The following is a 24,599-nucleotide window of genomic DNA, read 5'->3' as shown; positions in this document are numbered from 1 at the left end:
CACTCCAAATCTAGCTACTTTGCTAGTTTTTGGTTTTGTCTAACATTTGCAACCGGAAAACTCATAAGCAATCAAATAGTTGAGCAAAGTCAGAATACAAATTAAAACACCAAAATCCCCATGTATTACTCAGCAACAATAAACCTTTGTTAATTTTGGGCACAACTCTAGAACTCGCAGTTTTGGCCTAAAGCCCGCTAAAAGATCATCACAGCTGGCCGACGACGCAATTCGCCAGTTTATTTTACCAAACAATAGAACAAAATAGAGAAATGTTTTCGATTTTCGGGAAACGAAAGCCCGCGGAAACGCCCACAGAGGATCAGCCCATTCAGGGGCCGGCGGAGGCCTCTCGTCCAGGCACGAGCGGTGATGATTTCGTGTTTATAGAGCGGAAACCAGGACCGGATGCACATCATGCGGGTGCTCAATCCGGCTCCATGTATCCGCCCATGCCACCAGCGGGTTACCTGCCCTATCCGCCGATGCCAGGACCGCGCGGTGCACCACCAGCCGGCGGTCAGGTGAAGCTACCCGGCACCCAAGGACCCGTCAACTACTTGCAGGACATTCCTTTTGAGCTGGCACCCGGACTGGACACCAAGGATCGCTGCACCAGCACCCAAATGCACGTGGACAGCATCCTGGCGCTGCTCACGCGCCAAATGTCCGTGGACGAGCTGGCCGAGGAGTACACCTTCGCCCTGGAGCGATCCGTGCAGAATGAGTGTTACTAGCATTAGTCCGTAGATCCACTGGTTATTATAAATATAATAAAACGTTGCTTATTTAATTGTAACCCGTGCTCTGGCCCATTGTGTCCTCTGTTGCTTGTTGAATGCGTGAGTCATTGAATTTCTTAATCTTGTGGGCCTAAGTGTACACATCTTGAAAATCCATGTACAAGTACAACTTTTTGATGTATCTAGTAGTCCGTTGGCTTTTCCTCGGTCACATTTCAACGGGGACTGCTCATAAGGTGTTCAACTATCCGAGCGTGAATACATCAAATTGTTAGTGCTCTCGTTTTCCCAAAATTTTACGTAAACAACAAAGGTTTCGAACATTTTTTTCCTATAAGATATAAGTTCCCAGTAAAATTCTCAATCCGTACAAATTGAACGAGCCGTTCTGTGCAGTTAACTTCAGTCATGGCCAGCTCCAATGTCTCGGACTGGGATCAGCCGCTGCCCACATCGACAGACTCGCTGCCGGAGGAGGAAGATCCAGATGTGTGCGCCGAGGAGAACGTAAAGAAGCGGCAGGAGGAGAACCTGGTCAAGCTGCAGTCGTATGTGCGGCGCATGGCCTACCAGCCGGCAATGCCGCCCAAGGTGAAGCCCTACGACGTGGCCCTGTCCAAGCCCAAGACCAACACGCTCGCCGACAACTACAAGCAGTTCAAGGACGTCTACGATCCAAAGCTGCGGGCCAAGCGGATCAAGCGCATGCTGGGCAAATTCAATGCCATTACCACGGAGTAAGTGCAGCGGGTGCAACACTGCCATCACTTCACTAGATAACCAACTTCATTCAAACAGACAGCTGGAGCAGATCCTCAAGAGCAACAAGACCAAGGAGCGAAAGAAGGAGGATTTCCTGAAGCGCAAGCAGGAACTGTACTATAACATGCTGACCAAGCTGGAGCGCCAGTGCCGCACCCAGTACCTGAACGTGCTCATCAAGAAGTTCGCCAAGTTCATCTCCCATCTGGCCACAACGATGCGCATCCCGCCGCAGCTAGTGGATCCGTATGCGCGCATGCAGCGCGGCATCTTCTGCAACATCCTGCTGGCCATCGGTGTGCAGCCCACCTCGCAGTCGGCCATCTATTACACCAGCCAGGACGCCATCGAGTACGATGTGTGCCATCGCCTAGCGCACGCCCTGCTCAGCCTGATCATCAAGGCGCTGGACTCGGCAGCCACGCGAGACCCCAACGAGATGGCCAAGGCCGCGGACATGGACTTTGAGATGGACAACCACATCAAGCGGCGGCTCATGTGCGCCGCCGAGAAGAAACTTTTGTACGAGCGCCGTCGCAAGAAGCCCCAGCCGCAGAGCCTTGGTGCGTTTGAGAAGTGCACCCGCTATGACTGCGACTAGGACGGCTCATCCAGTGTATTCGTTAAACTTTGGCTTCTATTTATTGTTAGTACAAGTCTTGCTCACATGGTCACCTTCTTGTTTTCCCCTTGGCTTTGGTAGCGCCTGTCTGCTGATTCAGCTTGAGGCACAGCCAATTGGCGGGCACCTCGAAGCTGTCCGTTGGATGCAGTGTGTACTGCTCGCAGTAGGGCACGTGCCAGGTGTCCGCCACCTTGTGGACACACAGCCGATGACGAATGGGCTCCTTGACTATGATCTGACCCGTTTGCGTTTGGGTGACCAGCGAGAACTGGTGCTCCTGCTGCCAGCGGCGGAAGACGGGCTTTAGTTCGGGTCCCAGATGGAAGGCGTGAGTGCGCATTAAGTCGCGGGAGAAGAAGTCTGTCTCCTGGCCGCTGCGTAGCGTGGCATACAGCAGGAAGGGATCATCGTGCGACCTAAAAGCAAACGAAACGAGTTAGTCTACCTATCCCGCTCCTATTCGAAATGGATCTTCTTACAGATTGTTGGTCAGGAAGAGACTGGCGTTGCTGTGGACATAGTGCATGGCTTGCTTGGACCAGTTGCGCATGTGCTCGCGTCCCAGGACGAGGACACGCTTGTCCTGATCACGAAAATGACGCACCACAGTGGCCACCAGCTTGGCCAGCTGCTGGGGTGTCTTTTTGGTGCCCGTGGAGTAGGCCACATTAAGGCCATCGATCACACAGTCGTATGGCGCCGTCTTCTCTACAAACCTCTTGAACCTGGCCACCTCCTCGGGTGTGGAGCGCTGGAAAACATCTCGTCGTATGAGCACGCGCTCCAGGAAACATTCGCTGAGCCGTCGGAACTCGTCATCACTGATGGCCACCGGCTGCAGATGCTGCTGGCAGGACTGGCACTTGCCCAGAGCTCCCAAATTGGTGGCCCGGGCTTCCAGCAGATGGGGCACCTGACTGGACAGTTCCTGCAATCGCACCGCCACCCGCTGGCTGACTAGTACCTCATGGCGCTCAAGGAAGTGCAGCAAACGGCTAAGCTGGGCAGGAAGTTGGGCAGTTTCGTTGGCCAGACGATTGAGCAGCGCCAGGTAGACCTCGCATTTGGGCGGCTTGCGCGCTGTGGCCATCTCCTCCAGCAAGCGCCAGGCCAATTGCTGATCCGGCGTCTCCACATTGAAGGCCTTCTCCGCCAGCGCGGAGTAGGCGGCCACGCTCGGCGCACTGGTGACCTTCATCATCTCGAGGAGCGGCAGGCCGCGGTGCCAATCATCGCCACTGGTAGCCACCAAGCCGTGGATCACATTCTCGCAGCTGGTGGCATCCAAAGTTTCATGCTCCGCCTGTAGCGATTGGCAGATCTGCAGTATCTCCGCCTGTTCCGCCTCGCTGAGCGGTCGTTCATGGTAGGCGGCATTGTAGACCCTCAGCAGGCGACCCAGTGTCGCTGCATTGGGCTTGGAGCCCCTGCTCCTGAGGAACTCCACATAGTTCTTGGCCAGCGCCAGTTGGCTTGGGCCACTGCACACGCCCAGAATCACGGCGTCGACGTTGTGTCCGTTGATGTGCTTGTACCCGTCCACCAGCGACTGTCGCACCTCCGCCCACTCCGCACCACTCAGCTCCTGGCGACGCTCGAAGAGATCACTGCGCAGCTGCTCCAGCCGATCTGGCGGCAGACTGCCCGGCTGCGGGCGCCGCTTGTGCTGGCTTGCAAGCCAGCGCGGATGGGCGTGCCCGGTGCTGGGTAGCAGATTTCGTAGCAGTCGTAAATTATACATAATTCAAATTTTAAATTAAAATTATTCTGAAAACACACGATTCCAATAAGAATTATGCCGGTTGGTAGTGTGGCCAGACATGCGCTGTACTTAGCCAGTGCACACACCACACTTGGTATATACCAAAATGTATATACTAAAATATTTGCACATCTATTGCGTGCCACGTTATGGCCACACTGCATTGCGACAAAAGTTGCAACTCACTATTTTTTCTGGATTTAATTTATTTTAAGCGTTGCACAGCTGAAAGTAAAGCGTAAATTCTTGAACAAAATGACCGTAACCGCCACCCCGCTGCCCGACAATCTGCGGGTGAAAGCCTTCTCCGAGTACAGAAAGAAGTTGCTGGAGCACAAGGAAATCGAGGGACGCCTCAAAGAAAGTGCGTCTATCCGGTAATCTTCACCAGCAAATCTGTATTAACTGGTCATTTTCAGAGCGCGAGGAGATCAAGGAGCTGACGAAGCTTTACGACAAGTCGGAGAACGACCTGAAGGCCCTGCAGAGCGTGGGACAGATCGTCGGCGAGGTGCTGAAGCAGCTGACCGAGGATAAATGTGAGACATTTGCCATTCTGTGTAAGATTGCCTCTATTCTAGTTTCTTCCATGTCCCACAGTCATTGTAAAGGCCACCAATGGACCCCGCTACGTGGTCGGGTGCCGCAGGCAGCTGGACAAAGCCAAGCTGAAGTCCGGAACCCGTGTGGCCCTCGACATGACCACCCTGACCATTATGCGCTACTTGCCGCGCGAAGTGGACCCACTGGTGTACAATATGTCGCACGAGGATCCCGGCGATGTCACCTACTCGGCCATTGGCGGCCTCACAGAGCAAATCCGCGAGCTGCGCGAGGTGATTGAGCTGCCCCTGCTGAATCCGGAGCTCTTCCTGCGCGTCGGCATCACCCCGCCGAAGGGTTGTCTGTTGTACGGACCCCCTGGCACCGGAAAGACGCTGCTGGCCCGTGCGGTGGCCTCCCAGCTGGACGCCAACTTCCTCAAGGTCGTGTCCTCGGCGATTGTGGACAAGTATATTGGCGAGAGTGCCCGTCTCATTCGCGAGATGTTCAATTATGCCCGTGACCATCAGCCCTGCATCATTTTCATGGACGAGATCGACGCCATCGGTGGCCGTCGCTTCTCCGAGGGCACCTCTGCCGATCGCGAGATCCAGCGCACACTGATGGAGCTGCTCAACCAGATGGACGGCTTCGATTCGCTCGGCCAGGTCAAGATGATCATGGCCACCAATCGACCAGACACCCTGGATCCCGCCCTGCTGCGTCCGGGTCGCTTGGACAGGAAGATCGAGATTCCGCTGCCCAACGAACAGGCTAGGTAAGTTATTTTAATCGGCTCTTATCGGAAGATGTCTTATTTGCCCAATCACTTGAGATTTCATTGATTAGATACACTTAGTCATATTTATGACCAAACCAATTTGAATGTGGAACCTCTCTCCTTTTTAGGTTGGAAATCCTCAAGATTCACGCCCTGAAGATCGCGAAGCACGGCGAAATCGACTACGAGGCCATTGTCAAGCTGTCGGACAACTTTAACGGCGCCGATCTGCGTAATGTCTGCACGGAGGCGGGTCTCTTTGCCATTCGGTAAGTGCGAAGCTCCTCCACCGCCCACGATAACCTCACGTTAATGGAATTATTCTGCCGATTTTAGTGCCGAGCGGGAGTACGTCATCCAGGAGGACTTTATGAAGGCGGTGCGCAAGGTGTCGGACAACAAGAAGCTGGAGAGCAAGCTGGACTACAAGCCCGTCTAGGAACCCCCTCCCGCCGCCCATAGAGATAACCATTCACCATTTACACACATATACAGATATATATATATTATGCCCACAACGGGCCTGTCACACAAAGTCCGTTGCTTCTTCTCCATATGCTAATTAAATGCTATGTAAAGATTAGGTTCATGTAATTTCCTTTGGGTGTCCTCTCTCGCGGGGATTAGCCGCACTTCTGCTGCTGTTGCTCCTCGATGCGTCGCTTCTTGCGCTCCAAATAGTCGCTGACGTTGTCGAAGCGCTTCTTAAACCAAACGGACAAGTCCTCGGGAATGAATGGTGGTGCGCCCTCCTCGTTGGCGCCCAGTCCGTCCAGCACCATCTTCAGCCAGCCCTCGGGCACTCCGCTAGTCGCCGGCTGGCCAGTTGCGATGTCGTAGACTCGCAGGCTCAAGCGCTCGTTCTCCGCGCCGGTGACGTAGATCCGGTCGCTAGTTAAAGTAAAGTTACTAATGCTCCAGGAGCCCGCCTCGGCGCACACCAGTTGCGTGGCCGTGACGCTCCAGATGTCGTCCGAACTGCGCTCTAGGCGATACAGTCCCAGGGCGTCCACGTGATCGTAGAAGAGCACCGCCGCCTGGAATATCTTCTCCGGCTCCAGTTGACGCACCAACAAACGAACCGCCGGTGCCGGTAGCTCATGCTGCAACAGCTCCTTGCCCTGGATGTAGTTCCATACGCGCAGCGTCTTGTCCCCCGAGGCGGAGGCGATGTGCTTGTCCGTGAGCAGGGCCAGTCCCGAGACGAACTCCCTGTGGCCCAGGCAATAGCTGTGGATGTCGAAGGTGGCGGGATAGTTGGTCACGCGTATCTTGTCATCACGGTCGCAGGTGATGATGTGCTGCTGGTCCTCCGACCATAGGATGTCGTACACTACGCTCAAATGGCCCAGCAGCAGGCGCGGCGGAGCCTCCAACTCGACGCAGTCGTACTGATAGCAATCGCCAGTCTTGTCCGTGACCAGAACAGAGCTGCTGTCGCTGCAGAAGCGCACAGCGCTGGCCGCCCGGGCCAGTGGGCGGGTGGAGAGCAGGCGTGCGTTCTCCGGCCGCGCGCGATACAGCAGGAGCGCCTTCTGGCCCCCACTAGTGGTCACGGCCAGCAGCTGTCCGTCTGGAGAGTAGGTCACATTCTGCACCGATGTGCTGGTGGCTCCCGATCCGGAGGCGGTTGGGCCGCCCTCCTCCGGCTGCTTGGCAAGCTGTTGCTCCTTGCCAACCGGTTCCTTTCCAGCGCATGTGGCTGTGGCTGTGGATGTGGATGTGGCTGCGGCAACCGCTGGACACGATTCCTGGGACTGGGATCCAAGGCCTTTCAGGCCAAGGTCGGGCGGCAGCTCGATCTCCTTGAATATCTGCAGGTCGTCGGGGTTCACGAAGAGCACCCTGCGGCCATGGCCGAGCACGATTTCGGGTTCCGCGAACGAAATTGTTGTGCACATTCTTCCGACTCGATTCGATAGCCACCGATAGATTCGCACCACTAATGACTACTAATATCGAAAAACGCGCACGATAAGCTCCGCTGCCCAGGGCTGCACTCTGCAGTATGACCAGATGCTTTGTATGAATAAACGCAGTATGACCATTTGGTATTTACTGCAGTGAGACCGTATTGGTAGCTGGAAAATAATGCCTGTGAAATTGGTTAAATAGAGTGGATTATACGTACATATAACGAGCAAATCCATACATTACGCTGTGTGTGTGCGGCGCGCAAACCGGCGATTCCCATGCGAGTGAACGAGTGGGCAGGAGGAAGCGCTGCGAAAAAGTCATCAATTATATAGGCCATTCGATTCTGGGATTTGGGCCATGAAGAGCGTGCTGATGGTGGCCGAGAAGCCCTCGCTGGCGGCATCGCTGGCGGGGATTCTCTCGAACGGACGCTGCACTGCCAAGCGGGGTGAGTCGCACGAGAAATCCCAATTGCATCGTAGCAATCATTCGCCATCAATCTAAACCAATGTAATCCTCTCCAGGCACCGGTAACGGCTGTTCCACGCACGAGTGGACGGGAAACTTTCGAAACGAGGGCAGCGTCCACTTTCGAATGACGTCCGTGTGCGGTCATGTGATGTCGCTGGACTTCATCAGCAAATACAACTCCTGGGACAAGGTGGATCCCGTCGAGCTCTTTGGCTGTCCCACCGAGAAGAAGGAAACGAATCCCAAGCAGCACATGCGCACCTTTCTGGCTCACGAGGCGCGCGGCTGCGACTATCTCGTCCTTTGGCTGGATTGCGACAAGGAGGGCGAGAACATCTGCTTCGAGGTGATGGACGCCGTGCAGCATGTCATCCACAATGTATACAGCAAGCAGGTGACGTATCGTGCCCACTTTTCGGCCATCACGGAGAAGGATATCAAGGGAGCGATGGAGACGCTGGGGCATCCCAACGAGAACGAGGCCAAGTCGGTGGACGCTCGCCAGGAACTGGACCTGCGCATTGGATGCGCCTTTACCCGCTTCCAAACCAAGTTCTTTCAGGACCGATACGGCGACCTGGACTCTTCGCTGATCTCCTACGGTCCTTGCCAGACGCCCACACTTGGCTTCTGCGTGAAGCGGCACGACGACATCCAGACCTTCAAGCCGGAGAGCTTCTGGCACCTGCAGCTCCTCGCCGGACAGCCGGAATTCACGCTGGAGTGGGCGCGAGGTCGGGTCTTCAAGAAAGACATCGCCATCATGCTGCTGGGTCGCGTCAAGGAGCACAAGGAGGCTACGTAAGACCTAAATTTCGCTGCCATCGTCGGCTAGTCTATAAATAGCCATGCTTTCGTCACTTTTTCGTTTGTTTATACCCACTTTTTGGTCACTTGAAAGCAAACTGACTCTTTTTTGTCCCATTACGCCATTATTTCCAAATCTGGTGACTACATCATCTATCTGCCTGAGAAGCGAAGCAATCATGCCGAATTAGCATAATTTCTTTGTGTTCACAATGTATGCAAACGAACAAAATGCTGCTGATCCATGGAATTTAGAAAAGCTGGCTAAGAATGAGCTATCCTTCACCAAATACCATCTATTAACCACTTCCTATTCTTCTTCTTCTCTTTTTCAGTGTGGAGAGCGTGGCCAGCAAGGAGGCCTTCAAGAGCAAACCACAGGCACTGAACACCGTGGAACTGATGCGAATCTGCAGCTCCGGACTGGGCATCGGTCCGTTCCAGGCGATGCAGATAGCGGAGCGCCTGTACACACAGGGCTACATCAGCTATCCGCGAACGGAGACCAATCAGTATCCGACTAACTTCGATCTGCCGGCTGTGCTGCACGTGCTGAAGCCATCGGGGGATTTTGGCGAGGAGGCGCGCTCCATTCTGGGCGACATGCAGACGCCGCGTAAGGGCAAGGATGCTGGCGACCATCCACCCATCACGCCCATGAAACTGGGCAACCGCAGTGACTTCGATCGCGACACCTGGCGCGTCTACGAGTTCATCTGCCGGCACTTCATGGGCACGGTGTCGCGTGATCTCAAGTACCGCGTGACGACGGCCAAGCTGCGCGTTGGTCTGGAGACGTTTAGTTGTACGGCCAATGTGCTGATCGATGCCGGTTTCACCAAGGTGATGACCTGGCAGGCCTTCGGCAGGGACGAACCGATGCCGCCGTTCGTTCAGGGCACTCAGGTGGCCATCAACGATGTGCGTCTTACCGAAAGCCAGACGGGGCCGCCGGATTATCTCACCGAATCGGAGCTGATCACACTAATGGAGCAGCACGGCATCGGCACGGATGCTTCCATACCGGTGCACATTAATAACATCTGCCAGCGCAACTATGTGCACATTGAAAACGGCCGCAAGCTGATTCCAACGACGCTGGGCATTGTGCTGGTCCACGGCTATCAGAAGATCGATCCGGAACTCGTGCTGCCCACCATGCGAACGGAGGTGGAGCGCATGCTGACGCTGATTGCCCAGGGTTCGGCAAATTTTCAGGATGTGCTGCGTCACGCCATCAAGATCTTTAAGCTGAAGTTTATGTACTTTGTAAAGAACATCGCCAACATGGACTCACTGTTCGAGGTCTCCTTCTCGCCGCTGGCCGAGTCGGGCAAGGCGCACTCGCGCTGCGGCAAGTGTAGGCGCTACATGAAGTACATACAGGTGCGTTAACCAGCATGCCCCATCATCCGCTTAAGTTGTAATCCCTGCTACCGTTTAATTACAGACCAAACCGGCGAGGTTGCACTGCTCTCATTGCGATGAGACCTACGCCCTGCCCATTGGCAATGTGAAGGTGTATCGCGAGTTCAAGTGCCCGCTGGATGACTTCGATCTGCTTGCCTTCTCCACCGGCGTCAAGGGGCGATCGTATCCGTTCTGCCCGTACTGCTACAACCATCCGCCGTTCAGCGACATGCCCCACTTGGGGGGCTGCAACACCTGCACGCACGCAACCTGCCCGCACTCGCTGAACACGCTGGGCATCTCTGGTTGCGTGGAGTGCCCCACCGGCGTCCTGGTGCTTGACTGCACGTTGGCGCCCACCTGGAAGCTGGGCTGCAACCGCTGCGACGTGATCATCAACTGCTTCAAGGGAGCCACAAAGATCACGGTGGAAGGTGGGTTGTTAACCATACATACACCTATATATATATATATATACATGTGTGACTTTTTGCAGAGGCCAAGTGCCAGGAGTGTGGCGCCCAGCAGGTAAACGTGGTCTACAAGTCGGACAAGAGCAAGTTCAAGGATGGTAGTGAGGAGAAGAGCGGCTGCATCTTCTGCTCCACCGACTTCTCCCATTTGGTTGAGAAGCATCGGGCGGTGGCATCCAGACCGGTTCGCAGTGGCGGTGGACCCCGTGGCGGCAAGGCTGGTCGTGGCGGTGGAGGTGTGGGCGGGCCGGCTGGTGGCGCCGGAGGAGCGGTTACGGCTGGCGGTGGGCCTGGTGCAGGGGGCGGGGGGCGTGGCGGGCGCGGCGGTCGGCCGCCCAAGGATAAAATGGCCCAGCTGGCGGCGTATTTCGTTTGAGGACACTGAATTGCATTTAGAAGAACAATAACTAAACAAGAAACAAAAAAACAGCCTAATAAAATCGAAATTGTATAAAGAAAAGTGCATTTGTTTTTGTCAAGGGGCTTCAATTGATATGCAGTTTTGTAATTACAAATTTCTAGTAATTTAGAAAATAAATAAATAATAAGTTATGTTAAAATACATTTTTTTTAATATCATAATTTTAATACTTTGCTTATACTTATATACATTTATTTATTTATATAAAGCAAACCTAATGAAATATCGTATAACTTATAACTATTTTATAGTCCAGCTACCAATTCCAAATAAATCTTTAATTTTTGCCCTATAGATTCAATATTTTGAAAATGTATGCATATTTAGGGGCAAGCGGTACGGAAATAAAAACAGTAAATAAATTTAAATTTCTCTGAACCCTTACTTTCACTCTTCGGAAATTTGATAAATCGGGAAACAAAAGAACCCCCATTTTCGTGAGTAAGGGTTTTTGTGTTAGATTCAAGGGTTGTTTTTATGAAAAACCCCATGAATCACGTTTCATGACTTTGCCTAATTTATATTTTCCATATCTATGTATGTGGTACATACGTATGTATGCTGGGTTGTTAGGATGAGAAATTAATGACAATTATAAACATATTTGTACATATCTGTATGACTATTGATGTATCATTGTTCATAATATCTTATAACTTTAAAGATTGTTCTCGAAAAATGAATAACGTTTACTATTCTAAGGGGTTACATCAAGGGTTAAGTTGCTGACATCAGCATACATCAGATTTCATCAGCCCAGTCCATTCCAGGAACTTTCCAGATGCATTTAGACATCTGTATGTAAATAGGTGTGCACGCACACTGACTCTTATGAGAGTGTGGAAGTGGGGAAATTGGAAATTGTGTGTGCGTGTGTGGGGGGCTCTCTTGTCTAAAGGCTGTTGACCAAAGCGAAGACAAATCTCCCCCAGGCGGCGTCAAAACAAAATAAAGGTCGTTTAACTCGCCAAACAAAGAACGTCACAAGATGTCCGTCTTGTATGTATGTACATACATTTGTACATACAAATGTACACACCTCCATCTGTTAGAATACACACACGGCACTTGCATGGAACAGCTGCGATTAGTGTTGGAAAGAGGGGCAGGGAATAAATCGATAACTGCGCTCTCTCTTGAGAGCGAGCGAGATGAAAACACTGCACCAATGCACTACGCACTTTGTTTTCAATGCCTAATTTTGCGTATTGCAGCTAGCCAACTGATTGGCCTTCATTTGTTAAATACTCTTGCCAATGCAAAATCTCATTCTCAATAGGTTAGACAAAAGAAATGGCCACATTAAGAGGTAAAAACTGTCAAGCAAAGTGAGCTACTGCCCGAGAGTGAGCGAGAAAGCAGGCAACGACTTTCCAGTCAGCTTGCCTATAAATACCAGTGTGCAGCTGTGAAACGGAACATAAGCTGTGAAAAAATAGTAGAGAGCAGACGTGCGATCAAGAGAAATAAGCAAGTTTTTGAATATTAATAAGAACTATTTCAAAAAGTGCAGACCAAAAGTAAAGAAATAAATTCAGTTTTCTGTGCGAAACAAGAAAATACGGTGAGTTGATTTTTCTAAGTGCTTAATAAATTTTCTTAGTTGCATTCAAAATGGCGACGCAGCAAGTGCAGCAAAAGAAAAACGGGGTTTTCCATGCATATAAGTGTTTGTGTGTGTGTGTGTATGCGCAGTTCCAGGGGATTTTATTGCTTCCAACGGAGTTGGAGATTAGTCACCAAAACTAAATTGCCGTTTCATGGCGAAATAATGCAAGCTGTTTAAACATTAAGGGGAAAAACCAATCAAGTTTTCTATGTGTGTGTATGCTAAAATACTTTTCTGGGTCACGGGAACTAGGTCACTACGCAGAAAATCAATTGCGCACTTTCCTTCCACTTTCCATTACTAAAGCCCACTTTTTTCCTTTCCCATTTTTCCCATTCGTAGCCAATATGCAAATTTTCGTGAAGACCCTCACTGGCAAGACCATCACCTTGGAGGTTGAGCCATCCGATACCATCGAGAACGTCAAGGCTAAGATCCAGGACAAGGAGGGAATCCCCCCAGATCAGCAGCGTTTGATCTTCGCCGGAAAGCAGCTGGAGGACGGACGCACCCTGTCCGACTACAACATCCAGAAGGAGTCGACCCTTCACTTGGTCCTGCGTCTGCGTGGTGGCATGCAGATCTTTGTGAAGACTCTGACCGGCAAGACCATCACCTTGGAGGTTGAGCCATCCGATACCATCGAGAACGTCAAGGCCAAGATCCAGGACAAGGAGGGAATCCCCCCAGATCAGCAGCGTTTGATCTTCGCCGGAAAGCAGCTGGAGGACGGACGCACCCTGTCCGACTACAACATCCAGAAGGAGTCCACCCTTCACTTGGTCCTGCGTCTGCGTGGTGGCATGCAGATCTTTGTGAAGACTCTCACTGGCAAGACCATCACCTTGGAGGTTGAGCCATCCGATACCATCGAGAACGTCAAGGCCAAGATCCAGGACAAGGAGGGAATCCCCCCAGATCAGCAGCGTTTGATCTTCGCCGGAAAGCAGCTGGAGGACGGACGCACTTTGTCCGACTACAACATCCAGAAGGAGTCGACCCTTCACTTGGTCCTGCGTCTGCGTGGTGGCATGCAGATCTTTGTGAAGACTCTGACCGGCAAGACCATCACCTTGGAGGTTGAGCCATCCGATACTATCGAGAACGTCAAGGCTAAGATCCAGGACAAGGAGGGAATCCCCCCAGATCAGCAGCGTTTGATCTTCGCCGGAAAGCAGCTGGAGGACGGACGCACCCTGTCCGACTACAACATCCAGAAGGAGTCGACCCTTCACTTGGTCCTGCGTCTGCGTGGTGGCATGCAGATCTTTGTGAAGACCCTCACTGGCAAGACCATCACCTTGGAGGTTGAGCCATCCGATACCATCGAGAACGTCAAGGCCAAGATCCAGGACAAGGAGGGAATCCCCCCAGATCAGCAGCGTTTGATCTTCGCCGGAAAGCAGCTGGAGGACGGACGCACCCTGTCCGACTACAACATCCAGAAGGAGTCGACCCTTCACTTGGTCCTGCGTCTGCGTGGTGGCATGCAGATCTTTGTGAAGACTCTGACCGGCAAGACCATCACCTTGGAGGTTGAGCCATCCGATACCATCGAGAACGTCAAGGCCAAGATCCAGGACAAGGAGGGAATCCCCCCAGATCAGCAGCGTTTGATCTTCGCCGGAAAGCAGCTGGAGGACGGACGCACCCTGTCCGACTACAACATCCAGAAGGAGTCGACCCTTCACTTGGTCCTGCGTCTGCGTGGTGGCATGCAGATCTTTGTGAAGACCCTCACTGGCAAGACCATCACCTTGGAGGTTGAGCCATCCGATACCATCGAGAACGTCAAGGCCAAGATCCAGGACAAGGAGGGAATCCCCCCAGATCAGCAGCGTTTGATCTTCGCCGGAAAGCAGCTGGAGGACGGACGCACCCTGTCCGACTACAACATCCAGAAGGAGTCCACCCTTCACTTGGTCCTGCGTCTGCGTGGTGGCGCCATCTAGATTTTTTCACGCCTAATAAAATCTTAATCTTAGTTTTGCCAAGGCATAACGCAAGAATGCATACTAAATTTTAGTAAATTGGTTTAATCAAAAGGCACAATATAATCACAATATTTATTGGTACTCAAAAAATAAAACTTTCAATTTGTGTGTTCAATGTAATACGTAATGTAGTTTTTATCGGATCCAATGGGCTTTAGTGTTTTGGGGAATTCTTGGAGGTCCGCTTAAGTTTTCCCTATGCGAATATATTTGGAGACCTATGGATAGGTACAATAAGCAGAGGATGTTGTTAAAACAATGGAATTTATTTGAATGTATTAATTTATTTGCAATATCTCCATCCTTTTCGTATTCACTCTATTCGTATCTTTCACGTTTGTTAATTTGTACCACAGGTACATTGGAATCAATTGCTTAGGTACTTCAAGAGGTATATTTTAGGGTATTTCGTGTGACCAGATGGCTCCAACGAGAAGTGGAGTCGGGCACACTGAACGAGTCCGAAAAACCTGTTGGCTTGTGCGTAGCAGTGAATTTTGTGGAGAAGAGCAGGCAGGCAGCTAAGATGAGCAAGGAAATCCCTTTGGCCACCGTTAACCAGCACAACAAGGCCACGGATCTGTGGGTGGTCATCAACAACAAGGTGTACGATGTGACCAAGTTCCGGCTCGAGGCAAGTGGCGATGCAGATACACGGTTTTTGGGGGACGAATTCATCTAATTCAATCGCATCCTCTCCAGCATCCTGGCGGCGAAGACTCCCTGGTGGATGTGGCTGGTCGCGATGCCACCAAGGACTTTAATGACGTGGGTCACAGCTCGGAGGCGAGGTTAGAATGTCCAATTAAGACCCAGTGCGCCTGGTTTCCTCACGTTTCCACCATTTGCCTTTTCAGAGAAATGCTGAAGAAGTACTACATCGGTGACCTGGCTGCTGCGGACATCAAGCAGAAAAGCCCAATTAGGTGAGAATCCCGACTAGCAAATGCATGCCAACACCTAAGACCAAGTCAAAATGCCACATCATCTGTAAATAAAGAAAACCTGGGGGATTTCCTTGCTCCGCTCTCACACGGATCGATCTCATCTCATTATCTCGCTGGGGCACAAGTATTCCTGATAAGGCATTGCATCATATACCTCTGTGATCACTCCACTTTCCTATTGCATGACGCTTCTATTTCGACCACAACCGGTTTCGCATGAGCTTGGCCTGTCCGCAAATCCATTGGTCATTGTACAATTAGTACAACTCTTATGTAATTGCCATTAATTGCCTTGAAGCCCCCAAAGTTTCACGCTTGACGTGTCCTGAAAGTCTCCCCTTCACTTTCCTTTCTGGTGTACCACTACTACTTTGAATGGGTCGATAAGATAGGTTCCTATTCCACCGGATAATGATGAAATAATATTGTATTCGTTGAAAAATTCGTTGTTATGTATTTTATAAATATTTGATATGACCTTGCATTCAATGACCTCAACACTCAAAATAATTGTTTACAATTCAATTCTATATCAAACCGTAGCGACTTTTTGTTTACAAACAGCAAACAATGCAACAATATCTAATATTTAATGAATCTATCTGAACTTGCATGTACAATATCTGCTCTATTCAAGATTTAAGTCCTTCTCGAGCACGAAAGTAAGGTTCTACAAAAGCTAGTTGGACTTGTAAGTTCTAACCGACCTGCAAATATCTCCATCATAATTAACCAAAGCACGTTGAGCACTCGGAACTATGTACATAAACGCGATAATCTGGATCACAAACAATGCACGCCGTAGTTTGTCACACTTTTTGAATGGCTTGCACACCTTGACTTGTGTTTTTATTTTGATTCTTGGTTCTGTGCATTCGCCTACTATAGTGCCACGCCCACTGATGCCACCGAAGCCCCCAAACAATGCTGCATCCTAAGTTAACCCCTCTAGAAATGCCCGTAAACCAATCCGTAATCCTAGCTAGCTAACCAAAGTGCACTCAGTTTGCTGTGATTGCTGTGGCGACTTGTCAGAGTGCCCACTCCTGGCCAGTTCCCCAAATGATTGACACTCCTTTTGATATTTCTATATTCCATTTCCAATCAAACAGCTGCCGCCATGTGGCATTGGCCCTGGGCGCCGCCTTCATCGGCATCACCCTGGTCTATGTGATCCGACGCGGAGTGGCCAGGAATTAGTCTGCGGCCTCAGGCGACCTCACCACTGACCAGCTGCATTCCGTGATTCCAGAGATATTCCTTCAACTTGGATAATCATTTTCCACACATTTGATACGCAATAAATTGTACAAATTGCTTAAATACACAACTCTGGCGTTTTATTTATGACCCGCGGGGGGTCTCCAAAACACAAAAAAAAAACGCATTAAAGGAAGGATAATTGATAGTGAGAATAAAAAAAATATTGTAAAATACCCAACAGTAGGAAAAGAGCTTGCATATTTCTGGTCAGAAAAACTTGAAATTTATTTTTCGTCCTTCCGTCGTCACAAACCTGATTGCTCCCCGCCCCCGAGCGTCTCAACTCCTCCAGCTCCTGCCCAGCCGTTCTCCGCCGCCTTCTTCTCCGGATGATGAATCCACTCCACTCTACTCCAACGACACCAACGGCAGGCGCCCTTCAATTTTCGATTATACATAGATATATGTGTGAACCGCGAATCAGTTATGGACTTGACTTAAACGTAAATATCGTTGAGGATCAATGCGGAATCGCACTCCAAATTACTAAGATTAGTGCACCTGCTTCTCCGCCAGCTGCGCGTGCATGATTTTTATATTATTGTAGACTGTTCTGTTCCGTTCCGTTCGGTTGTTCTGTTCTGTTCTGTTCTGTTCTCGTTTTTGTATTTTAGTGTTTAGTGTATTCCCCGATTAGTGTATAGGGTATATGGTGTGTGCATAGTGTTCCTTTGCAGTTTGTGGTGGTTTAGTTCTGCGTTCAGTTCGCCCTAGTTCTCGTCGTAGAGGGGCGTGGCATCGCCCAGATTCATGGAGTGCGGCGAGGTGTTGGTGCGCGGCGTGCTGCGCACGGATGCCTTCGAGGACATGGAGGCGCCTGCTCCGTGGCCCTGGTTCAAGCCCATTCCCCGATTGTGTCCGCCTCCGCTGCTGTAGTCATTGACGGGCGTCGATCCATAGCCACCACCACCGCCTCCTCCGCCGCCGCTGGCCCCATGCCCCATTCCAATGCCCATGTTCATGCTCATGCCCATTCCCATCTGCTGTTGCTGCTGCGAATGATGGTGCTGCTGCTGGGCATGATGCGATTGATGCGACTGGTGCTGCTGCTGCGGCGGCGGTCTGCGCCTTGCCCAGGCATCGTTGGCCAGCTGCCAGTCGAGGTTCTCTTTGGCACGTTGCTGGTGATGGGGCGGCATGCTGCCACCGCCCATGTTGTAGGCATTGGAACCACCGCCACCGCCTCCACCTCCGCCCATATCATAGTATCTGGGTGTGCTGCCCGTTCCGGAACTGCTGCCGTAGTGGTGCCTCTGACTGCTCGAGGATTGCGAGCTAGGACTCGGCACATTGTGGCCGTAGCGCGGCGTCTGTGAGGCATGCGGTGTGTAGGGCGTCATGAACGGAGTCTGGCCACTGGGCGTATATGGCGTATTGATGGCACCGAACGACGGCGTCGATGAGCTGCCGTAGTGCGAGGCGCCCATTCCAGCCGCCGGGCCAGAATTGCTCGCCGCGCCGTAGCCAACCATGGATTGCGTGATGGAGTAGGCGCTGGAACTGCCACCGCCACCGCCAGCGGAACTGCTGATGCCACTGCGCGGCGTTCCACCAGACACGCTGCCAGTGCTGTACGCCGCCTGAGAGCCCAAGGATGTCAGGGATGACGACGAGATCGCCGGTGGCGGACGCATCGAGTGCAGTGGCGTTGAATTGGATACCATGGAGGCGCTGGCCGGCGTGGCCGTTGGATCCAGCCAGTGCTCCTTGAACCAGCGCAGCAGACTGTTGACCGAATCGAAAATCTGGCCACGGAAACGATAGCCCTCCGGCATCACCGTCACATACTCGTGGCGCACCTTCGTCTTGGGTAGATAGGACAGCAGGAATTTGCCGGGCATGGAGCGGGAGGCCGTGAAGAAATAGTGTATCTTTTTCGGATCCTTTGACTTCTCGTCGCGTAGCACCTTGTCCATTACATCCCGCTCATTTTCATCGCCGGTCACCGTGATCGGCTTGTAGTACTTGTACTGTATCAGTTCGCGGGCAGCCAAGGCCATCGGCGTGATGTGACGGGCGATGATTTCGTCCAGATCCTCGAACTCCTCGGTGCCGATCCATAGACTCCTGCCCAGGCTGTAATCGTTCTCCTTACCCTCCTCGCGCACATCGATGTGCTGGAAGATGTCGTCGGACACCTTCCAGGTGGCTGTCAGGTGATCCTTGGACTTGCTGCTCGGACGCAGGGCCACCTCGCCCTGATCGGCCTCCGCCAGCATGGCTACCACCTCCGCGTACGACTTGTTGAAGAAGCTGGGATGGGCGATAACGCGGCGGGCGTAGGTCTTGCGCTTCATGGCCTTCGCCTTGGCATCGCTCGCTTTCCGATTGTCCTGCTCTTCGGTCACAAAATCATAGTAGTTGTCGCGCCGCGGCCGCCACTCATTGTTTACGTCCTTTAGATCAGCGGTCTTGGATGAGCAGTCGACTGAGAATCGATCAATGTCTATCTTAATGATGCGCACATGAATCATCTGGGAGACGCGCACACGCTCCTCGGGATTGCGCACCTGCTTATCGGACAAGTTCTTGATGTGTATGAAGCCCGGCAAGCCGTTTTCCAGACGCACACGAACGCCCGATGCTTGACCAGGACAGGCGTTCGCGTCAAAGTGATTCCACACCTCGGAAAGCTCTGGGAAGTCGTCCTTGTGGCAGAAGGGGCACTGCCAACTGTCGCTGGACTCTATGCGCACCGGATTCGCGTTGTCCAGCTGCTCGCCCTGCGGCCGACGGTAGGTGAACCCGGTAACCATGGCCGTGACGCACTTGCCCACGTAAAACGAGTCGGGCGTCTCCTTGGTCAGCATGTCAAAGAGCTCCTCCGAACTGGGCTTGGTGTACGGAGTGCGGTAGTCCTTGTACAGGCAGCTCAACTCGTTGCGTATGTCGTACAAGGTTATGCTCTTGCTGCCGAATCCCTGGCGCTCCAGCTCCACGGCGAATGCGTCCAGATCGAGATCCTTGAGGCGCTCGGGCGATTCGAGAATTTCTTCAAGAGCACCGGCCGGATTGGTCTCCTCGTCGTCGTACTCCATGGCATCGATGGCCATCTTCCTGGCCCATTCGTACGTTTCTGGATGCACACGCGACCCGTCCAGCACCTCGACATACGCCTCCGTGCTGTCGCCCAGGGATGAGGTATCGATCTTAATAAAACCGCTGCAGTTGATGAAGACCTTGGGACCCAGATGACACACGGTGACCAGCTGGGTGCGGTTCTCCAACCGTTGGTTGCTCTGCTTCAGCAGTTTGAGTAGAGCCTGACCCTTACGTGGACCCAAGCCGCAGGTGTACTGCAGCAGGTTGACGGTCCGTGAGTTCTGCACCATCAGGTTGATGTCCAGGCCCACCTCGCTCGTTCGATTGATAAACTGGAGGCTGAGCTGCTCCAGCAGCTGTTCGCGCGGCACACGCTCCTGCAGCGGATGGTAGCGCAGGCAGAGGATCTCGTCGTCCGCATCACACAGCTGCGAATACTCCACTAGAGGATCCTGCATCTTGCGGGCCAGCGAAGCAGCCTGCTTTAGCAGGGCAGGATACTCCTTGAAGTCCGATTCGCCCTTCTTTGAGTTGGCATAGATCTTGGCCAGCTCGTTGTCGATTATCTCCACCTCGATGGGCGGAAACTGTTCGGAGGTCTCAAGCTCTTGCAGAATCTCCTTGATGTCTGCCTGGATGTTCTGGGCGTCACGCGATTCCGCTCCAATGACAACAATGTGTGGCTTCTTCATTTTGATAAAGTCACTCAGCTTCCGAAGGTCGGCCAGTTTCTGGGCCTTCTCCTCGGCGTTGTGCGAATTCTTGCGCCTCAGAATGTTCGGCAGTCGCAGGTAGTCGGAGATGTCGCCCTCCACGGTTGTCACCGCACAGAAGGCGGCCACTGACTGATCGGGATCGTAGGCCAGACCCAGCACCCGTATGCCCCGCAGTGTGCTCCAGTCCTCGTAGCCGTAGTCGGTGGGCAGTTCCGGCTTATAGGGTGCCACCTTTAGCCACTTGTACAGCTTGCCCGTGCAGGAGCGCAGCACAAATTGTTGAGCCTCCTCGTGCAGGGTGGAGCGCAGCTCCTTGATAAGATCCGGAATAACCCACTTCTGCAGCGCCAGCTTAACGCACTCCGCCCGCAGCTTATTCCACTCCTGCACGTGCTTGGAGAACTGATCCAGGTGGTACAGGGCCTTGGACTCTTCCACATAGTCGCCGGGTGGTCCGTTGGCATTTGCATTGCCCTCGAACTCCTCGAGGAACGTAATCTCCAGCAGTTTCTCCTCCTCGGCCATCATCAGCTTTATGAATTGATCGCCAAATAGATCACCCACCGGCTTCTTGGCCACGTACTTCATCGAGTACACGGGCGAATTCTCGTCGATTAGCACCATGCCATTCTTGGTGGGCCGTATGTTAAGCCGAGCTCTGTCGAAGTACACCTCACGCATGGTCTTGCGGAGCAGTGGCTCCTGTGCCAGCTGGCGGGCCACCACATATTTTGCGGCATGGATAACCTCATCCGTGGTCATGAAGCGCGGTGACAGATATTGCTTGGCCAGCTCAGTGGGGCCGAGACTTTCCTGGGTGATCTCATTACGCTGGTAATTGTCGCGCAGGTTTTCGGCAAACTGCTCTGGCGTCAGACCAAAGTGCTTGGCAAAGCCGCAGATGCCCGCCTTGCGGAACACCGCATAGGGACTGCTGTTGGGCGCCTGCTTCAGCTGGTCATCGATCAGCTCCGGATCGTCATCGTCCTCCGGTTCTGGGACAACTATCGTTGCGCCCTCCGCCGTATCGTCACCGTTCTCGGCGGCGGCCGCCTGGCGACGCGCCTTGGCCTCGCGACGCTCCTGAATCACCTTGCGTCGTTGCTCTGCTTGCATGCGCGGCAGCTCGTGCGAGTAGTTGAGCAGAAAGTACATGTGCACGTCCTTCAGCTCTTCCATAGACTGCACGTCGGCAAGGCGCTCAAAATCGCTGTCCAGCATGAGGCGCACATCGTCCGGTATGGGTTTATCGGGGTCAGCGCATAGCGTGTCCAGCTGGAACTGACGCATTTTCTCGAAAAGCACCTTTAGCTTGCGCTTTCTTTCGTTTAGCTGACACCAGCGCTCATCATAGTAGTAAACCTTCCACAGATCGTCAATGTTCAGCTCTGGCTTGACGTACTCCTTGCGATAGAAGGCTATGAAGGGCACCTCCAACTGCTGGTTGCGTATAAATTCCAGCGTCTGCTTTATCTTGTTTACGGCCGTCGGTGGTTTGCGCAGCTTCTCGCGGTTCTCCGGCTTCTCCTGCTCGGAAACGGTCTGCTTGCAGAACGCATACTTGTAGATCCAGTCAGCCTCGAGGTCCAGCTCGTGTGAACCCTCGGGCACCGGGGTCACGGGCACCTGGCGCAGTTGCATGCGTTCTGGGATGTCTGTCTTGCGAATCTCGTTGTCCATGTCGGTGAAATGGCCACGCTTGAGCTCGCTGGGCTCGTATATGTCGAAGATTGTCTTTTTGGCAACCTTCTTTTTGAGCGCCTTCTTCTTCTTGACGCGCATATCATCGCCGGCGCCCAGCTCCTCATCGTACTCATCTCCTTCGGAATCATCCTCGTACTCGTCCTCCTCGTATTTTGAGAAGTCGTCATAGTCGAAGTCCACGCCAAAGATGTCCTGACCCTCTTGGAGTGATCTGTAGTTGAGTTTTATCATTAATGTCTCAGGCGGTAATAACTTGAGTATATTTTATATACTTACGCGTCTGTAAAGATCGGACGCCGCTTCTTTTTCTTCTCGGCTATGGGACGCCCATTATCGTCCACAATGAAGTCATCCGCGTCCGACTCCGAGTCCTCCTCGTCGAAGGCGTCCGCCTCCCTGGGACTGCGCTCGCTGCGATGCTCAATGCTCTGTAGAATTGGGGCAATCAGGCAATCAGTTGAACACTGTGCATTGATGGGGGGTGAGGGGTTACTAGTGGCATACCTCATCGTTCTCGTCGAACAACTGCTCGGCAATCTGCTCCCGGGCCAGACCCTCGTCCACGTGCTGCTCCTCGCCATCGCTTTCGTTGTCGTGGATGCGACGCAGACGCTTAAACCGCTTCTGCAAGAGAAAAACAAGATTAGAAACGTTATACATATATTCGACGAGCATAGAAGCGCCTAATTGAAATATGAAAATTCCATACTTAATTGTTTAAGTTGTTAAGTTTAACAAGTGCAAAGCTAGCAATATACATAGTTCTTTTCTTTAGGAAACACCTACCCGTCTCTCGACTTTGACGCCCAGATTCTCCTCGATTAGATCATAGTCGTCGTCCTCCAGTCGATCGTCCAGATCGTCGTCCTCGTGCTTTTTGCGCTTTTTACCGCTGCCGCCGCCTTCGGTGTCGCCACCGCTCCCGGTATCTGAGTCGTCACCGCTGCCATCGTCCTCCTCGATGGGATTGTCGTCGATCAGATCTTTGAGCTCTTCGCGCAGTCGTTCCTCGTCATCTACGGAATAAGGCATTAAGAATTTCGGTTTACTATGTTCCTTCATTGTAGCCTTAGATTTCTAACTGAAAACTACTGTCAAAACTTAATGTGACCCGGTTTTCAGAAAGGCCTACCTAAAATATGGGTATCTAGATGGGAGCTATAAGATTTTGAAATAGTGAAGCCCTAAGCATTGATTATTCCAGGGCAGCTGCATCGATTGATCTAATCCCCTTGCCATCATGCTTTTAAATGCAATTTCTTGGAAAAAGCCGCACTTCGAATTCGCCGCACTTGTTCCACTTACTGGAACGAGCGCAGCTGCTTGTTGTTGCTGCTGCTGCTGGTGCTGATATTCCATGGCCACGGTAGCACGGTAAAAACACAAGACCTAACCTCAAAGTTGTAAACAAAAGAAGTTGCAACCGGGCGTATTGGGCAGTTATAGATGGCTATATCCCGGATATGGACTGTTTGGATCGGCGGATGATAAGAGGAGGGTGGGGGTGAGGTAAATGAAAAGCCCGCCAGCGATCGCCACATACGTATGTATGTATGTATTTTGTTTTCGTACGCGCTTTAAGCGGCTCGAGTGGAAAAACTCACCTTCTTCTTCTTCGCTACTATCGGAGACGGCCGCCTTTAATTTCTTGAGCTTCTTGCGCTCGTTCACGTCCAATTCTTCCTCCTCCTGTGGGAAAAACCAAGAAAAGCCATTGGGGAAAAAGCAATATATATATATATGTTTGTAGATGTATGTATGTACACATACGCAAGGCGCAACGCACACTGCACGCATACAGGCGCACGGACGGTACGCGCGGCTAGAAACCGTGTTTTTGGGCTTCGCAGACACCTACCTCTGATTCCTCGGCCTCTGAGTCCAGAAATTCGGCCATAATATAATGGAATACAACTTAACTTAATAATATAGTGCGTATTTATGCAGAGAAACGCCGCGTTTGTGTGCGTTTCTGCCTCTTCTCTTCTTCTTTATTTCTGCTTTGCTTCTCCCATGGGCACCAAATGTTGGTATTAAAATACTAGCTAAATACCCAAGCAAAAATGCATTCTATTTGGTCACACACTTCTTCTGTTTTCATTACAGGTTGCTGTTAGCTTACAGCAGCTTATCGCTGCCAGCCCTGGTTTACATTGCAGCACGACAGTAGATCCTTCCTATGACATATATTTTGTTTTTCTTTCATATTTGCTGTTCGCAATTTGCAAAGAATGTTTAGCACATGCTGGTATTGAAAAATGGTTATAATCAATCATTGGTTATTAGCGAACACACATACATATGAAATATGCTGTTTGGGGTTCACGATGTATCTTGCTAATGTCTAATGCATGGATTACATTGTTTGCATTGCTAACTTTAATAAGTTCTTGAAAATAACTAATATTAAGTGGAATGAATAACAATTTCTTGCAAGTAAATAATAGTAAGCGTTATGAATAAGTTTTCCCTTAATAATAATAATCCTTAAGCAGTTAATAATTTAATGAATTAAATGCTTATTGGAAATGCATATGGTATTTTGTCAAACGCCTTATTTTTTTGGCTCTCCTTGGTTTCCCGAAAACGGGCAGACTGGTCGCGCTGCC

The 24,599-nt window shown here is 51.7% G+C and overlaps 9 protein-coding genes across 10 annotated transcripts; 6 read left to right on the top strand and 3 right to left on the bottom strand.

Moving 5' to 3' along the window:
• Window positions 1-95: 95 nt before the first annotated feature.
• LOC122623262 lies at window positions 96-799 on the top strand. Its single transcript, XM_043802308.1, has one exon. The coding sequence runs from the start codon at window positions 273-275 to the stop codon at window positions 735-737; it is 465 nt and encodes a 154-aa protein (XP_043658243.1). The 5' UTR covers window positions 96-272; the 3' UTR covers window positions 738-799.
• A 173-nt stretch (window positions 800-972) lies between these two features.
• LOC122625082 lies at window positions 973-2,179 on the top strand. Its single transcript, XM_043804955.1, has 2 exons — window positions 973-1,480; window positions 1,542-2,179. Exons 1-2 carry the CDS (start codon window positions 1,152-1,154, stop codon window positions 2,104-2,106), a joined length of 894 nt encoding a protein of 297 aa, XP_043660890.1. The 5' UTR covers window positions 973-1,151; the 3' UTR covers window positions 2,107-2,179.
• On the bottom strand, window positions 2,123-3,952 carry LOC122625077 (mitochondrial ribonuclease P catalytic subunit). Its single transcript, XM_043804950.1, has 2 exons — window positions 2,610-3,952; window positions 2,123-2,546 (listed from the first exon to the last, which is right to left on the bottom strand). The coding sequence occupies exons 1-2, from the start codon at window positions 3,869-3,871 to the stop codon at window positions 2,177-2,179; spliced, it is 1,632 nt and encodes a 543-aa protein (XP_043660885.1). The 5' UTR covers window positions 3,872-3,952; the 3' UTR covers window positions 2,123-2,176.
• Window positions 3,953-4,036: 84 nt separating this feature from the next.
• On the top strand, window positions 4,037-5,799 carry LOC122625081 (26S proteasome regulatory subunit 10B). Its single transcript, XM_043804954.1, has 5 exons — window positions 4,037-4,256; window positions 4,312-4,431; window positions 4,493-5,213; window positions 5,345-5,485; window positions 5,553-5,799. Exons 1-5 carry the CDS (start codon window positions 4,148-4,150, stop codon window positions 5,653-5,655), a joined length of 1,194 nt encoding a protein of 397 aa, XP_043660889.1. The 5' UTR covers window positions 4,037-4,147; the 3' UTR covers window positions 5,656-5,799.
• Window positions 5,695-7,203, bottom strand: LOC122625080 (tRNA (guanine-N(7)-)-methyltransferase non-catalytic subunit wuho). The gene has a single exon (XM_043804953.1). It carries the CDS (start codon window positions 7,115-7,117, stop codon window positions 5,840-5,842), a length of 1,278 nt encoding a protein of 425 aa, XP_043660888.1. The 5' UTR covers window positions 7,118-7,203; the 3' UTR covers window positions 5,695-5,839.
• Window positions 7,204-7,294: 91 nt separating this feature from the next.
• LOC122625076 (DNA topoisomerase 3-beta) lies at window positions 7,295-10,754 on the top strand. Its single transcript, XM_043804949.1, has 5 exons — window positions 7,295-7,581; window positions 7,658-8,405; window positions 8,747-9,797; window positions 9,862-10,255; window positions 10,318-10,754. Exons 1-5 carry the CDS (start codon window positions 7,491-7,493, stop codon window positions 10,668-10,670), a joined length of 2,637 nt encoding a protein of 878 aa, XP_043660884.1. The 5' UTR covers window positions 7,295-7,490; the 3' UTR covers window positions 10,671-10,754.
• Window positions 10,755-12,121: 1,367 nt separating this feature from the next.
• Window positions 12,122-14,438, top strand: LOC122625078 (polyubiquitin-C). Its single transcript, XM_043804951.1, has 2 exons — window positions 12,122-12,279; window positions 12,667-14,438. Exon 2 carries the CDS (start codon window positions 12,672-12,674, stop codon window positions 14,274-14,276), a length of 1,605 nt encoding a protein of 534 aa, XP_043660886.1. The 5' UTR covers window positions 12,122-12,279; window positions 12,667-12,671; the 3' UTR covers window positions 14,277-14,438.
• Window positions 14,439-14,751: 313 nt separating this feature from the next.
• On the top strand, window positions 14,752-16,595 carry LOC122625083 (cytochrome b5). Of its 2 annotated transcripts, none has more exons than XM_043804958.1 (4): window positions 14,752-14,952; window positions 15,021-15,109; window positions 15,176-15,244; window positions 16,154-16,338. In XM_043804958.1, exons 1-4 carry the CDS (start codon window positions 14,845-14,847, stop codon window positions 16,206-16,208), a joined length of 321 nt encoding a protein of 106 aa, XP_043660893.1. In that variant the 5' UTR covers window positions 14,752-14,844; the 3' UTR covers window positions 16,209-16,338. The 2 variants fall into 2 exon arrangements, with proteins under 2 accessions (XP_043660893.1, XP_043660892.1); XM_043804957.1 differs by lacking the exon at window positions 16,154-16,338 and adding an exon at window positions 16,378-16,595 and having other exon boundaries at window positions 14,758-14,952.
• A 133-nt stretch (window positions 16,596-16,728) lies between these two features.
• Window positions 16,729-23,996, bottom strand: LOC122625075 (transcription elongation factor SPT6). The gene is made up of 6 exons (XM_043804948.1): window positions 23,849-23,996; window positions 23,595-23,679; window positions 22,777-23,006; window positions 22,495-22,614; window positions 22,267-22,418; window positions 16,729-22,201 (listed from the first exon to the last, which is right to left on the bottom strand). Exons 1-6 carry the CDS (start codon window positions 23,885-23,887, stop codon window positions 17,239-17,241), a joined length of 5,589 nt encoding a protein of 1,862 aa, XP_043660883.1. The 5' UTR covers window positions 23,888-23,996; the 3' UTR covers window positions 16,729-17,238.
• Between the last annotated feature and the right edge of the window lie 603 nt (window positions 23,997-24,599).

The sequence above is a fragment of the Drosophila teissieri genome, chromosome X (assembly GCF_016746235.2).
Source record: "Drosophila teissieri strain GT53w chromosome X, Prin_Dtei_1.1, whole genome shotgun sequence".
Classification (NCBI taxonomy): domain Eukaryota; kingdom Metazoa; phylum Arthropoda; class Insecta; order Diptera; family Drosophilidae; genus Drosophila; species Drosophila teissieri.
This window is presented reverse-complemented; position numbering and strand designations above follow the sequence as displayed.

What these genes read in the sequence shown, in the direction of transcription:
- LOC122623262 (XM_043802308.1), top strand. Translation starts at nt 273, where the DNA reads ATGTTTTCGATTTTCGGGAAACGAAAGCCCGCGGAAACGCCCACAGAG.
- LOC122625082 (XM_043804955.1), top strand. Translation starts at nt 1,152, where the DNA reads ATGGCCAGCTCCAATGTCTCGGACTGGGATCAGCCGCTGCCCACATCG. An exon ending in TTCAATGCCATTACCACGGA is followed by an intron (nt 1,481 to 1,541) that starts GTAAGTGCAGCG and finishes TCATTCAAACAG; the next exon opens with ACAGCTGGAGCAGATCCTCA.
- LOC122625077 (XM_043804950.1), bottom strand. Translation starts at nt 3,871, where the DNA reads ATGTATAATTTACGACTGCTACGAAATCTGCTACCCAGCACCGGGCAC. An exon ending in CTCTTCCTGACCAACAATCT is followed by an intron (nt 2,547 to 2,609) that starts GTAAGAAGATCC and finishes GTTTGCTTTTAG; the next exon opens with GTCGCACGATGATCCCTTCC.
- LOC122625081 (XM_043804954.1), top strand. Translation starts at nt 4,148, where the DNA reads ATGACCGTAACCGCCACCCCGCTGCCCGACAATCTGCGGGTGAAAGCC. An exon ending in CGAGGGACGCCTCAAAGAAA is followed by an intron (nt 4,257 to 4,311) that starts GTGCGTCTATCC and finishes GGTCATTTTCAG; the next exon opens with AGCGCGAGGAGATCAAGGAG. An exon ending in GCAGCTGACCGAGGATAAAT is followed by an intron (nt 4,432 to 4,492) that starts GTGAGACATTTG and finishes CATGTCCCACAG; the next exon opens with TCATTGTAAAGGCCACCAAT.
- LOC122625080 (XM_043804953.1), bottom strand. Translation starts at nt 7,117, where the DNA reads ATGTGCACAACAATTTCGTTCGCGGAACCCGAAATCGTGCTCGGCCAT.
- LOC122625076 (XM_043804949.1), top strand. Translation starts at nt 7,491, where the DNA reads ATGAAGAGCGTGCTGATGGTGGCCGAGAAGCCCTCGCTGGCGGCATCG. An exon ending in ACGCTGCACTGCCAAGCGGG is followed by an intron (nt 7,582 to 7,657) that starts GTGAGTCGCACG and finishes AATCCTCTCCAG; the next exon opens with GCACCGGTAACGGCTGTTCC. An exon ending in CACAAAGATCACGGTGGAAG is followed by an intron (nt 10,256 to 10,317) that starts GTGGGTTGTTAA and finishes GACTTTTTGCAG; the next exon opens with AGGCCAAGTGCCAGGAGTGT.
- LOC122625078 (XM_043804951.1), top strand. Translation starts at nt 12,672, where the DNA reads ATGCAAATTTTCGTGAAGACCCTCACTGGCAAGACCATCACCTTGGAG.
- LOC122625083 (XM_043804957.1), top strand. Translation starts at nt 14,845, where the DNA reads ATGAGCAAGGAAATCCCTTTGGCCACCGTTAACCAGCACAACAAGGCC. An exon ending in GGTCACAGCTCGGAGGCGAG is followed by an intron (nt 15,110 to 15,175) that starts GTTAGAATGTCC and finishes TTGCCTTTTCAG; the next exon opens with AGAAATGCTGAAGAAGTACT. An exon ending in AAGCAGAAAAGCCCAATTAG is followed by an intron (nt 15,245 to 16,377) that starts GTGAGAATCCCG and finishes CCAATCAAACAG; the next exon opens with CTGCCGCCATGTGGCATTGG.
- LOC122625075 (XM_043804948.1), bottom strand. Translation starts at nt 23,887, where the DNA reads ATGGCCGAATTTCTGGACTCAGAGGCCGAGGAATCAGAG. An exon ending in CAGAGGCCGAGGAATCAGAG is followed by an intron (nt 23,680 to 23,848) that starts GTAGGTGTCTGC and finishes TTTTTCCCACAG; the next exon opens with GAGGAGGAAGAATTGGACGT. An exon ending in GCGTCAAAGTCGAGAGACGG is followed by an intron (nt 22,615 to 22,776) that starts GTAGGTGTTTCC and finishes TTTCTCTTGCAG; the next exon opens with AAGCGGTTTAAGCGTCTGCG.